The 15,940-nt window shown below is 37.8% G+C and overlaps 3 protein-coding genes and 1 pseudogene across 3 annotated transcripts; 2 read left to right on the plus strand and 2 right to left on the minus strand.

The window, feature by feature from the left end:
* The first annotated feature begins 309 nt into the window (after window positions 1–309).
* On the plus strand, window positions 310–4,629 carry LOC106346055 (mannosyl-oligosaccharide 1,2-alpha-mannosidase MNS1). Its single transcript, XM_013785297.3, has 14 exons — window positions 310–651; window positions 1,194–1,241; window positions 1,429–1,590; window positions 1,800–1,912; window positions 2,000–2,065; window positions 2,230–2,404; window positions 2,819–2,908; window positions 3,090–3,214; window positions 3,295–3,360; window positions 3,451–3,559; window positions 3,641–3,739; window positions 3,830–3,910; window positions 4,013–4,183; window positions 4,257–4,629. The coding sequence occupies exons 1-14, from the start codon at window positions 493–495 to the stop codon at window positions 4,476–4,478; spliced, it is 1,686 nt and encodes a 561-aa protein (XP_013640751.1). The 5' UTR covers window positions 310–492; the 3' UTR covers window positions 4,479–4,629.
* Window positions 4,630–5,050: 421 nt separating this feature from the next.
* BNAA06G02250D lies at window positions 5,051–6,073 on the plus strand. Its single transcript, XM_013789640.1, has one exon. The coding sequence runs from the start codon at window positions 5,051–5,053 to the stop codon at window positions 6,071–6,073; it is 1,023 nt and encodes a 340-aa protein (XP_013645094.1).
* Window positions 6,074–7,717: 1,644 nt separating this feature from the next.
* On the minus strand, window positions 7,718–10,467 carry LOC106346058. The gene has a single exon (XM_048781801.1). It carries the CDS (start codon window positions 10,290–10,292, stop codon window positions 7,845–7,847), a length of 2,448 nt encoding a protein of 815 aa, XP_048637758.1. The 5' UTR covers window positions 10,293–10,467; the 3' UTR covers window positions 7,718–7,844.
* Window positions 10,468–11,479: 1,012 nt separating this feature from the next.
* Window positions 11,480–15,931, minus strand: LOC106349662 (annotated as a pseudogene).
* Between the last annotated feature and the right edge of the window lie 9 nt (window positions 15,932–15,940).

A 15,940-nucleotide genomic window follows, 5' to 3' on the forward strand; every position in this document is an offset into this window, starting at 1 on the left:
GAACTGAATTTCATAAATTTCTAGATATATCCTATGTCTTCCGAACCAAACTATATCACACCGAACAATATGAAACTGAACCGAATTTCTTATCATAGTTAACCGAAAAATGAAAACTAAACTGAACCGAATTTCATAATTCTCCAAACGGATCCTATATTTTTGGAATTGAAAAATCTAAACCGAACTGGAACTGAACCGAGAATTGGTTAATTTATTCTGTGACCAAACAAAAAATAAAGAAAAGCGAAGGACCATATAAATAAATAAATATATTACTGTTTTGGAGTTTCATGAACTGTTTGGTGTTTCTTCTTCATTTATTCTTCTTCGTCAACCTGATAAAACTTAAATCGGATCTGTAACTCTTTAACAAAGCTTTGTCTCTTCTTCTATCTCATTGAGGATTCGCAAAGTTGAATCCTTTTTTCGATTTCTTCTTCCTCTGTTTCATGGAATCTGACTTCCCAATTCAACTCTGTTTTTGCTGAGATGGCGAGAAGTAGATCGATTAGTGGCTCTGGTGTATGCAAATATCTGAATCCAGCTTATTACCTCAGAAGGCCGAGGCGCTTGGCTCTTCTTTTCTTCCTGTTCGTCTCTGTTTCCATGGTGGTTTGGGACCGTATGAATCTTGCCCGAGAACATGAGGTATGTTTTTGTCTGAATCTCTCTGTTCAAGAGACAGTTTCTAGTATCATAGGTTGTTGATAAGCATAATCCAATCTTATAAACTAACTTATGTTTTGTCTCTTTATGGAATTTAGACAGAACTCTCTGAATCTCTCTCTGTATCAAATCTTATAAAGTAGCTTATGTTTTGTCTTTTTATGGAATGTAGATAGACTCTGAATCTCTCTATCTAAGAGACAGTCATAGGTTGTTGATAAGCATAATCTAATTCTATAGCGTATGTTTTAGGCCTTGTATGGTTTGTTACCTTTGTAGCTTAAGGTATAGAGTTAGAAAGGTGAGATCTTTAAGAAAGATGGCGCCTTGCTAAAAAAGAGCTGTGATTGATCATTTATGGGCTCAATTCAACAAAGAAACTATTATGTGCGTTTGTTGATTTGCTTGACTTAGATAGAAGTGAAGTGATGATACTTATGTTTCAACGAAGTGGGTGATTCTCTTGTGATCATTTGTCGTCTTGTACTACTGCTGTTTAACATGTCTTCTCTTGTGTCTTGCAGGTTGAAGTTATTAAGTTAACTGAAGAGGTTTTACGGCTGGAACAGATGGTAAGATATGATTTTTTCTTCTCTTACTCTATAGCCTCCGTTATTTCTATGCACTGTGGTTATTCGTTTCTGGATGTATATAGTGTTAGATGTACTTTGAGTAGCTTAAGACCTACAAGATCTTCAGGACGAGAAGGGGGTGTGATGGATTTCAAATGTTTAGCTGACTATCTGTATTTTCTGGTAGTTAGAAGAGCTTAAAGGTGTTGGCGATGGTAAAACTTTGATGACTCAGAAGGATGTTCCAGAAGATCCAGTTGATGTCGAGCGAAGGCAGAAAGTAAAAGAGGCAATGATCCATGCTTGGAGCTCTTATGAGAAGTATGCATGGGGAAAAGATGAGCTTCAGGTACAAAATAAGTTTCCAAATGAATTTTCACCCTTGCCTATAGTGAAGATGGAATATACAAATCAATATTAATCATGACATTTGGTGCCTTTTGCTATGAGGTTATCTCAAGTTACCACAGTTTCCATATGCCTGCAAGTACTGTTGTTGAGATTATTTTCTTCCGCTCTGAAAATAAAACACTTGTTTCTTTCATTCTTTATTGCCAGCCTCGGACAAAAGATGGCACTGATAGCTTTGGTGGCCTTGGAGCAACTATGATAGATTCTTTAGATACACTCTATATAATGGGTCTTGATGAGCAGTTTCAGAAAGCCAGAGAGTGAGTGACTAACTGGAGTCTCTTTACGATAATGCCTCCTCTTTTTTTTTTGCCAACATTCTTTTGCTTACTGTCTTTTGTTTGTAGGTGGGTTGCAACCTCATTGGATTTCGACAAGGATTATGATGCCAGCATGTTTGAGACAACCATAAGGTTGCTTTAACAGGTTTACTGTGGTTGTTTCGTTATATCAGTCATAGGAAGAGTTTGATCATTTGTGATTATTAGTTGTGCCTTGTTTTTGACATAAGATGTGGAGAGGATTTTTATTTTTATTTGCATCTGCTTATGCTTTTTCTCTTTTTATTTTCTTTCAGAGTTGTAGGCGGACTTCTCAGTACGTATGATCTTTCTGGTGACAAAATGTTCCTGGAAAAGGCTAAGGATATAGCAGACAGATTATTACCTGCATGGAACACCCCAACGGGTATACCTTACAATATTATCAACTTGAGAAGTGGAAGTGCTCACAACCCTTCGTGGGCGGCTGGGGTGAGTCCTAGATTACTTACTTTTTCATCTAGATCCTTGTAATTTTGTATTAGTTCATAGAGATAATGGCCATTTGCTCCAGCAACTGTGTGCTCTTGTTCCCTAGTTGAAGTTCTTGATTATGTTTTTAAAGGACTCCTTAGAGGCTATTGATAGCTTGAAATCAAAACTTAGATCTAGAATCGCCAGGAACAGGATGTTCTGGTTTCCCTTTATGCAAAAATTAACATTCTTTTTAGGCTTAGTCTGTAAACAGGTGTTGACTTTAGAGTTGATCGTAACTATAGTTTCTTAAATTATATTTGTTTAACTGAGTTTTATTCTGTGTATGTGTTTGGATTTAGATATATTTCATTGAGTACATTTGGTCTATAAGTTATAGCTAATTGTTGCATCATTTTTTTTCTGTATTAGGGAGACAGTATTCTTGCAGATTCTGGCACTGAGCAGCTTGAATTCATCGCTCTTTCCCAGAGGACAGGTGATCCAAAATATCAGCAGAAGGTATATATGTCTCTGTTACTTTCATTTGTGGTTTAAGAGAATATTTTGAGTTTATCCAACACTTGTTATATCCCAAGTAGGTGTAAAAGGGGAAACATATCTCCATTAGTATTGTCCTAATTCTGAAGAAATTATTTGCTGCTAAAAAGATTGATTCGTTTGGTTAACTTGTGTCTCTCAGGTAGAGAAGGTTATAACGGAACTGAATAAGAACTTCCCTGCGGATGGTTTACTTCCCATATATATAAGTCCGGATAATGCTAATCCATCCTACTCTACCATAACATTTGGTGCCATGGGAGACAGGTAGTTTTCTCAAACTAGATATCTTTTTTTTGTGTGCGAGTCTTTGCTATGCAACAGTTACTAATATGCTGGTTTTGTAGCTTTTACGAGTATTTGCTCAAAGTTTGGGTGCAAGGGAACAAAACGTCAGAAGTGAAACTCTATAGGTAAGTTAAGATCAATGCTGTAATATAAATAAGTATCTCAATATTGGCGAAAATGATAAAGACTAAGTCTTTCTTTGCCAAATGAATCAGAGAAATGTGGGAGAAATCAATGAAAGGCTTGTTAAGTTTGATCAAGAAATCAACACCTTCATCATTTACATATATACAAGAGAAGAATGGAAATAGCTATAGTGACAAGGTAAAAAAATCTATCTAATTCAAACTTTCTACGACAAGAGTTGTGCAGGTTTTGACATTGGTTCTTTCTTGTTATATTCAGATGGATGAATTAGCATGTTTTGCTCCTGGAATGTTGGCTTTAGGAGCATCAGGTTATGGTCCTGATGAAGAAAAAAAGTTTCTTACACTTGCTGAAGAGGTACATCAAAATCTCAAATGTTCTTATGAGCTATTAGTGAAGTTTTTACTGTCTGCTTATTACTATTTTTCCCCCTCCACATTACTGCAGCTTGCCTGGACTTGTTATAACTTTTACCAATCGACACCAACGAAACTTGCCGGAGAGAATTATTACTTCAGTGCAGGACAGGTTAGTGTATAACGAGTTTATTTACGCATATGTTTGTAAGTTAGTTGCTTTGGTTTGGTTTTGTCTGGTCTGGTCATACCTACAAACACATGATTGTTTCAGGACATGAGTGTTGGGACATCTTGGAACATCCTAAGACCAGAAACTGTTGAATCTCTGTTTTACCTCTGGCGGTTAACTGGGAACAAAACATATCAAGAGTGGGGATGGAATATATTTCAAGCATTTGAGAAGAACTCTCGTATAGAATCTGGATACGTTGGCTTGAAGGATGTAAGTTTCTTCTTTATCAAAATCCATCTTTCACAAAAAACTTGCAGTATTAACGCTCCCTCCTCCATATCAGGTCAATACTGGTGCTAAAGACAACAAGATGCAAAGCTTCTTCTTAGCTGAGACTCTCAAGTATCTATACCTTCTCTTTTCACCTTCATCTGTTATTTCATTAGACGAATGGGTTTTCAACACAGAAGCTCATCCGCTTAAGATCGTGCCACGGAATAATGATCAGCGTAAGCCAACTATAACACTACGCCAGAGGAGGTTTGGTGGAGAGATTAAGGGTTAGTAGACAGTTGTTACTGCTCAAATGGAATTTGATATTATATAATAACAACAAAGTTTGAGGCACATTGTTGTATTAGTTTGGATAACAGATAAAGAACAGATAGACTACTTTTTTTTTTGCCACAGCAATTAGTAGAAGTGACTTCACTGTTTTTCAAAGATTTTAAAGGCTTTGCATAAGAGAGCAATCAACCCACAAAGATAATTTATGTTCTATACATAATTATATATTTTTTACATGACACTAAAATTTCAGACTTGATTCTTCATATTTTATTAGTTAATTGTATTATATATAATAGAAATACTTAATTCAAACTAAAAATATATAAAAAAACAAATTTAAAAATTAGTTATATATAATTTAACATACAAAAATTCATAAAAATGATAAATGTAACAAATTTAAATATATTATCTGCGCGTAGCGGGAGAAATGATCTACTTAGAGTAATAATAGGAAAATCAGACTTGCTGGCCAAGGGTTTATATATTTTAACGTATCCAGCAAAAATATTTCATCTTCTTCATCGCCTATTACCCTACAAAAAAAACAAAAGAAAAAAAACAGCCATGTCTCATTTTCTCAGGCAGCTCAAGCTATCCCTCAGAGTAAGCAACTTCAACGCTTCTTCTCGGTGCTTCTCATCTTCCCCAATCTATTATGTCAGGGGTGCTGAACCTGTTGGAGATGGAAATAAGGAAACTATCAGGATTCCTTCTCTTAAGGTGCCTATGGAGTTACTCAAGGACATGGGAATCATAGGAGCATCCCATGGCTGGATAGCTACTATGAAAAGCGGGGTCGTGTGTCTTCAAGATGACCTAGATCTCCCGGATACAAAACCAAAACGCATCCCCCTGCCTCCTCTTGTAACTCTGCCTCATTGCCAAACCCAAATCGTAACCAACGTAGCCATGTCATCTTCTTCTCCTGATGATGAAGACTGCATCGTGGCTGTCAAGTTCTTGGGACCTCAGCTAAGCTTATGCAGACCTGCTCAGAGAGATTGCAAGTGGAGCAACATCAGAATCTCAGACCCCAGCTTCTTCTCCTCCCATGTGATGTACTCCAAGAGAGATGGAATGTTCTCAATGCCGGCTTCTAGAGGCCACTACACTGGATCATGGGATCTTGGAAGACACATGAAGGAACCAAAGCTGCTGCAGATGTTGCTTCTTCCTGAAGAAGATCAAATTCCAAAAATGAAAAAGAGGGTGTGGCAACGGTTGGAGTCGTGTTGTACAAAGCAACACTACTTAGTGGAGTCGTTACACACTGATGAGACTTTTATGTTGAAGTGGTACACACAAAGCAAACCACCCACTTTGAATGTGTGGGACCATTTCCTTGTGTTGAAGATAGACAAAGAAGGGAACGCTGTTTACACGAAAGATATTGGAGATGTCTGCATTTTACTTTCCAGGTCTGAACCTATATGTATCCCCGCTAAATTGAACCGAAGAGTCCAAAACTGCGTCTATATGTTGACCGACCACGAGTTTGCCATTGTCAGTATCAGCTGTAACCAAAAGTTTGGTGCAACACCTTTCGCTTGCTCCTTACCTTACTATATTTCAAAAAATCTAATATAGTGTGCTCTCATAATCTATTTATGAAAAACATTTTTTTTATTTCTCATCTTGTCTTGTCAACTGATTTCGTTTAGACCTGATCGACAGTAGTCCAATACTTGGTAGTTTATAAAGCATTTTGAGATCATATAAACACACACAATGCTTCCGAACATCTATTTAGATCAACCAGTGATATACAACTTTGCAAGGAACCAGACTGTTTGCTCCATGAAGATGTGGTGTTAACGAAGCAGCTGAGGTAAACAAGATAATACCTCTACAGTTCGGTTTGGTTTTTATTAACTTCGGTTTTGAGTTTCTTGAATCAGTTTCTTTGGTCAGTAAAATCAATCCAGGTTTGATTTGGTACATGCACAATTCAAATGCTCAACTGTAAAATGTGTCCTTGTTATAAAAAAGTGCATATGGTGCAATTTCTCAAAGAAAATAACAATTTTTATAAGAGACAAAACTGTTGCATTTCAGCTCCATCACCTCTGCAACTCTCCAACATCATTTCTCTTGTAATTGTAGATACTTGCTGATCCTTGGCTAAATACACACGTACCATCATAAAGCTAAGGTATAAAAGGTCTCATCAATATACACAAAAAACAAAAGATTCATTTAACAATTTTGATAAGATATTTCAAATACTAAACTAAATACACACATACCATCATAAAGCTAAGTTAAAGTTGACAAGATTATTCAAAAGAGGAAAAGATAGATAAGTGACATTGTTGTCTTCTTTCAGATCATAAGGTTTTTAGACAATTAGGCTTAAGCAGAAACTCCAGTTTGGATATGGTTTCTTTTTTTGGTTATCCAGTTTCTAATTTTTGCCAAAGTCTTCTCCACCTTCATAAAACGTGCCTCGAGGTTCAATGCTAGTTCCTCTGTTGTAAGCTTTCTATGTTTCAGTCTTTCATCATGAAGCAAACACTCTGCTTCCTTGGTTCCGGCATCGACCACAGTCTCCACTACTGCTTCACTTCTATTTACATCAACACAGGTTTCTCCTGCCTTCACTGGTGATAGAACAGTGTCACCAATACATGGGATCATAACCACAGTCTCCACTCCTTCACTTCTAGTTTCTTCTTCATCGTTATCTTCGTTCCTTTTCTCTACTTTTAAGTTGTGGAAGTGTCATAAAACTTCTAGAACTGCAGTCGGACTTGGTTGACCTCCCTTCCTTTAAGCTTTCAAGAGGATGTTGTAAACAAACATGAATTAACCAAGAATAAAGCAAATAAACTAAGAAAACAAAATACGATAAGAGATAAATAAGCCAACTATAACACTACGCCAGTGGAGGTTTGGTGGGATTATTAAGGGGTTAGTAGACAGTTTACTGCTCAAATGGTTTGAGGCACATTTTTGTATTAGTTTGGATAACAGATAAAGCACAGATAGACTACTTTTTTTTCTGCCACAGCAATTAGTAGAAGTAACTTGCTGCTTTCTGAGATTTGAAATGCTTTGCAAAAGAGAGCAATCAACTTTGACCCCAAAGAATGAAAGCATGGAGAAGGCTTTGAGCAAATTGAGCTTGGTCTAATGCCCCTTTGGATCATTCATAACTACATTTGCACCTGATACCTGCTGTATACATTGCCAAGAGCTGAGATAGTTTTAATGGAACAAAAGCGTAAGTAGTGAACCAAAACACACCAAACTGTCATAAAGATTTGTCTCTAATAAGAAAGTTCTAAACATAATGCAAAACACCAAAAGAAATCACACCAAAAAAGTTGAGAACGTGTGACTTTATTTGCATGAGATCCTAAGCAGTAATTCCATTTTTGTCCTGGTTGTTTCTCTCTATGGTTTTCCATTCTCTAATCTTTGCCAAAGTCTTCTCAACCTTCACCATACGTGCCTCTAGGCTCAATGATATCTCATCTATTGCAAGATTTGTCTGCTTCAAACTCTTACCATCATCTTCCTTCTCACTGGATCTCTGGTTTTCTCCATCTTCATGGATCACACACTTTGCTTCCTTGGTTCCACCAGCGACTATAGTCTTCTCTTTCTCAGCCTTGATTCCATTAACATCAACCTCATCATCACAGTTCCTTGTCTTCGGTCGTGACACAACAATGTCAACTCCTCCATTAGCACCAAGAGGAGGATCTGAAGAGTTGTTACCATTAGCTGAGCTCAGAACCATATTCTTCCCTGCTTTGTTCCCCGTTTCTTCTTCTTCTTCTTCACTCCTTTGCTTGATTTTTAGTGTTGCTACAGTTTCATCTTCATAAGCAATCTTTTGACGGATCCATGAACCTTTGTTATCTGCCTCACGTCTATGGTTTCTTTTTCCAGGTGCTTCAGCAGCATCTCTTACACCATCCTCACGAGCTCGCTTGTCTCCCAAATGCTCTCTCTTCCTCTTCACCACTTCCTCCTTCTGAAACAACTCATTAAGTGGCACTTCTCTTGAAGCTGATCCACTAGATTCTACTATTGTCGGTCTTCTAAGATATCTAGACCTAAGCTTTTCAAGAAACTCTTTTCTCTTCTTTTGAACCACTTCACTGAATGGCACTACTTCCTTATTAAACAGCTCATTAGTTGGCACTTCTCTTGAAGCTGATTCTACTACCTCTGATCTCACATTTGTAGGTGTTCTAAGATATCTAGACCTTTTGAATTTTTCAGGAAACTCTTTTCCCATCTTTTTAACCACTTCTCTTAATGGCACTACCGTAGATGAGCACATAGCAGCTGTATTCTTCTTTCTCGATCTCATTACTTGAGAAATGGTTAAGCTATCATCTTCCTGTTTCTTCTCTGATGGAACCTGTGTCTGATAAAGATCCATACGAGTCTCATCCTTCTTACAAACTCGCTTCACTAACTTCCGTTTCTTAGAACCAGAAGGAACATGCTCAGATGTATCATGATCACTACCTCTTATGATGTTTCTTGGTGTCAATGATTCAACAACTGGACTACCCTTCCTCCACCACTCGCAGAACATTGAAGTAAAACAAGATATTACAGAACGAGAAGGGATGTACAATGTCAATCCGTCCATAGGCTTGGTGTACTCATCCCAAGCTGCCTCTTTGAAGAGGTTGTTCCGGTTAACATGACAAGGAACATCCTGAAGCAATCCAAACTGCGAAGCCACTCGGTTGGGAAAGTAGTGTTCCACAATATCCATCCCCACAAGCTCAGACACCTTGATGCATCTAGCAAAAGAGATGAATTCCTCATCAAGATCATCAGGACCAACAGGAACCCACATTGCTTTCTCCGGGTAAAACTGAGGAATCTTCCAGTTCTTCACAGCTTTTGTGTAAGGACGCCACTCAAAGCTCTCCATCTTCGAGTTTGCCAGTATCTCCCTCACATTGCTCTTTGTCATTTTCCTCACGTTGCTCCTCATTGTCTTTTGTTTCGCTTCATCCCAAAGAGCCAACCTTGGGTCACCTTGCCGCAACTGATTAGTGTTGTTGGGCCGTAGCTCCCTGAACCTCTCCCATGTCCAAACCTGAACCAACTTAAACAAGGAACTCAACTCCACTTTGTTGTTAACCCCTGTTGTCATGTTGAAACATCTGATGTGGTCTTTCAAGAGAGTGAGGTCTGCATACAGGTGAGCAAGAACAGGAGGAGCAAGAGCAATCCTACTACCTCTCGAAAGATGAAGAGCAATAGGCAAAACAGCTTTATCAACATGGCAATACCTTGTTGGAAACACAAAGTAGCTTAGCCACAACCCAAGGAAAGCCGCATGCTCAACCTCAACCTCAACCTCAAGCTCATCCCCACTGTCCATGAATCTCCCCATCCATGTGACTTGAGTTACGAAACTGACTTTGTTATCTTTCTTAATCTTGACCCATTCTTTCTCCAGTTTCCCCACAGTCTTCTCTCCTGATCCATCCACAGCAGCAAAAACAGGGGAACCTAAAACAGAAAACCCTAGAAGAACCATGACATCCTCTAATGTCACCGTTGCTTCACCCCAAGGGAAGAGGAAGGTGTTGGTGTCGGGACACCATCTCTCAGCCATACGCAGAACGAGATCTGTGTCTTTGTTGAATCCTTTGGTAGATGCCATGACTGCTTCCAAGATTCCAGCTTTTTGCCATGTGGGTTTGTGCAAAAGAGACATTTTTGTAGCCCAAGACTTGAAAGCTGAGGTGGCCTTTCTCCACCCAGGGAAGGAAACGCTCAAAGACAGAGCCTTTAAGTCCGGAGGAGAAGATTCAGAGTCGTACATGGATGTGGTGAAACAGGGTTTTTGAAAAAAATGGGTTCTTTTTCACGAAATGAAGATGGAAGAGAAAGTTTTGTTCTTCTCTCTCTCTATGTCTGGAGAAGAGAAAGTTTTGGTCTTTCTCTCTTATTGTTCTGTCTTTTGTGATTTAGCGTTCGAAGGAAGTTAGAAATGATGTTGCAGAGTTGAAGAGGTGGTGGAGCAGGAAAAAAAAAACAGTTTACTTTTTAAGGTAATTTGAAAAATAAAGTTACTAATAAAAGGGCTCATCAATAAATATTTTATCTTTTGAAAAAAAAAAAAATTAAGTGTTTGTCTCTTATGAGCCTGCTAAAAGAATACTAAAAAAAAATATTTTATTTTTAGAAATTGCACCATATGCGTGGAAAAGCTCTTTTTATAACAGTGACACATTTTTACAGTTGTCCAAAAAAAAAAGCATTTGAATTGTGCTTGTATCAAAGCAAACCTGGATTGATTTTACTGACTAAAGAAACTGATTCAAAGAAATCAAAACCGAACTATAGAAGATGGTGCTACAGTTTCAGCATCACCAGAAGCAAGCTCTTGACAAACCCTTGAATCATTGTTATCTCTCCTCCTGATTCCAAGTGATCCAGAAGCATCTCCTCCATATCTTTCTTTCTATATTTAACCAACTGAGCAATGGTCATATCAGCAAGCAGTTTACAAAAAAAAAAAAAAAAAAGCAATGGTCATATCATCACAAGAATCCATATGATTCTCATCATCATTAATTTCATTATCCTCACTTGACCTCCTCGCTAACTCCTTGTGAAACAGCTCACTAAGTGGCACATCTATGACAACTGATTCACCACAACCACCAGTCTTGCATTTCTTTATCTCAGATTCCATTACGTCTCCCATCTTCTGAAGAACTCCACTTAGAGGCTGTACCTCAGGAGAGGCATGATCACCAACTTTATCATCACTAAAACTCCACTAAATGAACACACAATAAAGATGATCTCTTTTAAATAGGAACAGTAATATTTAAACCGAATAAATTGGTTCAGATAGTTCATCGTTAGAAACTCAATACCAATCAATTTAATACTAAAATTTCGGTTTGGACATTTCCGGTTTAGTATTATAGGTTCGGTTAAAGCATCAGTAAGGGTCTTAGAGGTTGAACCTTTAGCCTCAAGGCTTTGACACTCTTTGAGTGAGTTCCAAGAACACAAATGCATTTTATACAATCATGGTAAACGTAACATGTGCAGCGTTTTCCCGTCACCAGAACTAGGACCCAAAAACTAAAAGAAAACTAGCTGAAGATGGCTTTCACCTCTATGATCTGTCACTATCACCTGGTAAGGAAGGAGAATAAAGACCAATAAAAGAAAGCTTAAATGCAGAGGCCAACAATAATAACAACAACCTTCTGTGGTTGAAAGAGAAGACTATAGTTGAACCGAGGTGGGAGATGAGCAGGAGAGTCGATAGAAAGACTACGCTCACTCTTGCTCAGCTTTCCTTCTCATCATCTCCTCTGTGTTCCTTGGAAGCATCCTTGGTCCTGGTAATGAAAAGACAACTGAAGAGTTACAATCTCAGTAAAGAAAGAAACAACAAAACACGTTTTAACTCAAAATAGAAACTAACCCAAGTGACATTCATATAGATCCATTCCAGAAGGACTTGAAGAGGCAGAATAGCTCCCTCTCTCCATTAGCTGTTGCCACTTGCTATCATTTCACCAAACTATAATAAGTAAAAGGAATCCAAACCGTTGTTGGTACATTACTTTTGAAGGATCTTTCCTTTCTCCTTGTAAGGTTTAACGAGCCAATATAATCCTCAAAGAAGATACCATCACACTATCAACAACAAACAAAGAAACAATGATGGCTTGATTCTCTCTTAACATTGCCTGAAATAAGAAGAGACGTCTTCATCAGTGAAGGAGCTTTCAAATGGAATGTCAAGTAGATCTGTCTAGAGACTGAATCATCTCTTTCATTCCTGCTTGGAATATAACAGTAAGAGAGTGCAGTCTCTCCAAGTTTTAAGCCACAACGTTTAACCAATGAGACGAAGTCTATGATAATACTAGGTAAACTATTTCTTGGATCAAACCCAAAATAGTTAAATAGAACAAAAGCGGAAGTGTAATGATTCTCCTCCAAACTGAGAGATCTTCCAAGTACATACTTGAACCAAAACACACCAAAAGTCATAAAGATTTGCCTCTAATAAGAAAGTTCCTAAACATTATGCAAAACACCAAAAAAGTTGAGAACATGTGACATTGTTTGCCTGAGATCCTAAGCAGATATTCCATTCTTGGCCTGGTTTCTCTCTATGGTTTTCCATTCTCTGATCTTTGCCAAAGTCTTCTCCACCTTCATCATACGTGCCTCTAGGCTCAATGCTAGCTCATCTATTGCAAGATTTGTCTGTTTCAAACTATCTTCAACATCTTCCTTTTCATTGGATCTTTGGGTTTCTCCATCTTCATGTATCATACACTTTGCTTCCTTGCATCCACCAGCGACTATAGTCTTCTTTTTCTCAGCCTTGCTTCTATTTTCATCAACCACATCATAACAGTTTTGCCTTGTCTCTGGTCGTGACACAACAATGTCAACTACTCCTCCATTAGCACCAATAGGAGGATCAGAAGAGTTGTTACCCTTAGCTGAGCTTAAAACCGTATCCTTCCCTGCTTTGTTCCCCGTCTCTTCTCGTCGTGCTGCAGTTTCATCTTTAGTAGCAATCTTTTGACGGATCCATGAATCATTGTTATCTCTCTCAAGTCTACTACTGTTTCTTTTCCCAAGTGATTCAGAAGCATCTCCTACACCATCCTCACAAGCTCGCTTGTCTCCCAAATGCTCTCTCTTCCTCTTCACTACTTCCTCCTTCTGAAACAACTCATTATTTGGCACTTTTCTTGAAGCTGATCCACCACATTCTACTATTTTGGATCTCACATTTGCTGGTGTTCTAAGATATCTAGACCTTTTGAGTTTTTCAGGAAACTCTTTCCCCATCTTTTGAAGCACTTCTCTTAATGGCAGTACCTTAGGAGGGTTTTCATCAGATGAGCACATAGCAGCTGTATTCTTCTGTCTCAATCTCATTACTTGACCAATGGTTAAGCTATCATCCTCCTCATCCTTCTCTGATGGAACCTGATCCATATGAGTCTCATCGTCCTTACAAACTCTCTTCATTGACTTCCATTTCTTAGAACCAGAAGGAACAGGCTTAGATGTATCATCATCACCTAATGATTCAGCTAGTTCAACAGCTCGCTTACCCTTCCTCCACCACTCGCAGAACATTGAAGTAAAACAAGATACTGCAGAACGAGAAGGGATGTACAATGTCAATCCATCAATAGACTTGTTGTACTCCTCCCAAGCTGCCTCTTTAGAGAGGTTGTTCCTCCTTTTAACAACAGGACAAGGAACATCCTGAAGCAATCCAAACTGTGAAGCCACTCGATTGGGAAAGTAGTGTTCCATACTATCCATTCCAACAAGCCTAGACGCCTTGATGCATCTAGCAAAGGAGATGAGTTCCTCATCAAGATTCTGATCAACATGAACCCGCATCGCTTTCTCAGGGTAAAACTGAGGAAACTTCCAGTTTTCCACAGCTTTTGTGTAGGGACGCCACTCAAAGCTCTCCACTTTTGAGTTTGCATTGCTCTTTGTTTTCTTTTGTTTCAAGTCATCCCAAAGAGCCAACCTTGGGTCACCTTTTAGCAACGGGTTAGTGTGTTTGGGCCGTAGTTCCTTGAACCTCTCATATGTCCAAGCTTGGACCAACTTAAACAAGGCACTCAGCACAATCTTGTCGTCGTCTATAGTGTGGTCTTTCAAGAGACTTAAGTCAGCATACAAGTGTGCAAGTACAGCTGGAGCAAGAGCAATCCTTACACCACTTGAAAGAAGAATAGCAACTGAAAAAAACAGCTTCATCCATATGATGGTACCGTGACGGTAACACAAAGTAGCTTAGCCACAAGACAAGGAAAGCCACATGTTCCAGCTCATCACCACTCTCTCTGAACCTCCTCATCCAAGCTACTTGATTTACCCTATAATTTGCTTTTTTATCTTTCCTCAGTATGACCCACTCTTTCTCCAGCTTCTCCTTAATCTTCTCTCCTGAGCTATCTAAACTAGCAAACACAGGTGAACCCAAAACAGAGAAGCCTAGAAGCAACATAACGTCTTCGAGTGTTATGGTTGCTTCTCCCCAAGGGAACACAAAGGTGTTGGTGTCAGGACACCATTTCTCAGCAATACCAAGAACTAGATCTGAGTCTTTAGTGATGTTCTTTGTAGATGCCATGACTGCTTCGAAGATTCCAGCTTTTTGCCAAGTGGGTTCGTGTAAAGAAGACATTTTTATAGCCAAAGACTTGAAAGCTGAGGTCGCCATTCTCCACCCATTGAAGGAAACGCTCAAAGACAGAGCCTTTAGGCGGCTCTGACGAGGAAGCTTATTAGCTTCAGATCCTTCCATGAAGATGGTGAAACAGAGTTTGTTTTTTTAGTTTCTCAAGGAAACGGAGATGAAATGGAAGATAGAGTTTTGTTCTCTTCTCACTCTATGAAGAAGATGAAGATAAGGAGTTAAAGCTTTGTTCTTTTTTATGTATTAACGTTTGAAGTAAGTTAGAAATGATGTTGCAGAGTTGCAGAGGTGATGAAGCAGGAATACAACAGTTTCCTTTTTAAGGTAATTTGAAGAAGAAAGCAATTAATAAGAGGTCTCATCAATTAATATCTATCTTCTGAAAAAAAAACATTTGTCTTTTGTGAACCTGCAAAAAGAATACTAAAAAAGAGTGATTTTTATTTTAAAATAGTGACAAATTTTACAGTTGAGCATTTGAATTGTCTTGTGCCAAATCAAACATGGATCTTGATTTTACTGACCAAAGAAACTTGCTCCAAGGAAATCAAAACCAAACGTGTTTGAGTTATAATGTGTTACTAGATTTTGATATGCGTTTTGAAAGCGTGTAATTTTTTTTTGTTAACAAATTTGTTAATCCATATGTATATTCACTAATATGTTTAGGCATGGATATTCGATTTTTGGTTTGTTTCAGTTTGTTTTTATTTTTTTTTTAGTTTTTGGTTTGGTTCTAGTCAGTTGTACACTTCAGTTTTTTTTGGTTCAAAAGATATAAGTACTGTTCGGGTAGTTATCAATTTGGTTGTGGTTTTAGTTTTGTTATTTTGGTTTTTGGTTCGGTTCAGATAAAATTTCGAGTAATTCGGTTTTGGTTTGGTTCATGTCTTTGAGATGATTTTGAATAATTCGGATAAAAATCACATTTTTGTATAAAATATCGGATAACACAGATAAGTTGTAAATATTTCAGATGAAAAATATTTAGGCAATTTGTATATATCGAGTAATCAAGATAATTATTAATATATTGGATAAAAAGTAATAGGGTAGTCCAGATTTTGGGTATTTAGTTTTTAAATAATATTTTTAGAATATTTATTAATTTTAAAACTAAATATAATTAATATTTTAAGTATATATTCGAGTTACCCATTGGGTTTTCCATTGGGTTTTCAGTTTAGTTTTGATTTTTTTCAGTTCAATAGATATATGAACTGTTCGTATATTTGTAAACGTTGTTTCGAGGT

Source organism: Brassica napus, chromosome A6, assembly GCF_020379485.1.
Source record: "Brassica napus cultivar Da-Ae chromosome A6, Da-Ae, whole genome shotgun sequence".
NCBI classification, from domain to species: domain Eukaryota; kingdom Viridiplantae; phylum Streptophyta; class Magnoliopsida; order Brassicales; family Brassicaceae; genus Brassica; species Brassica napus.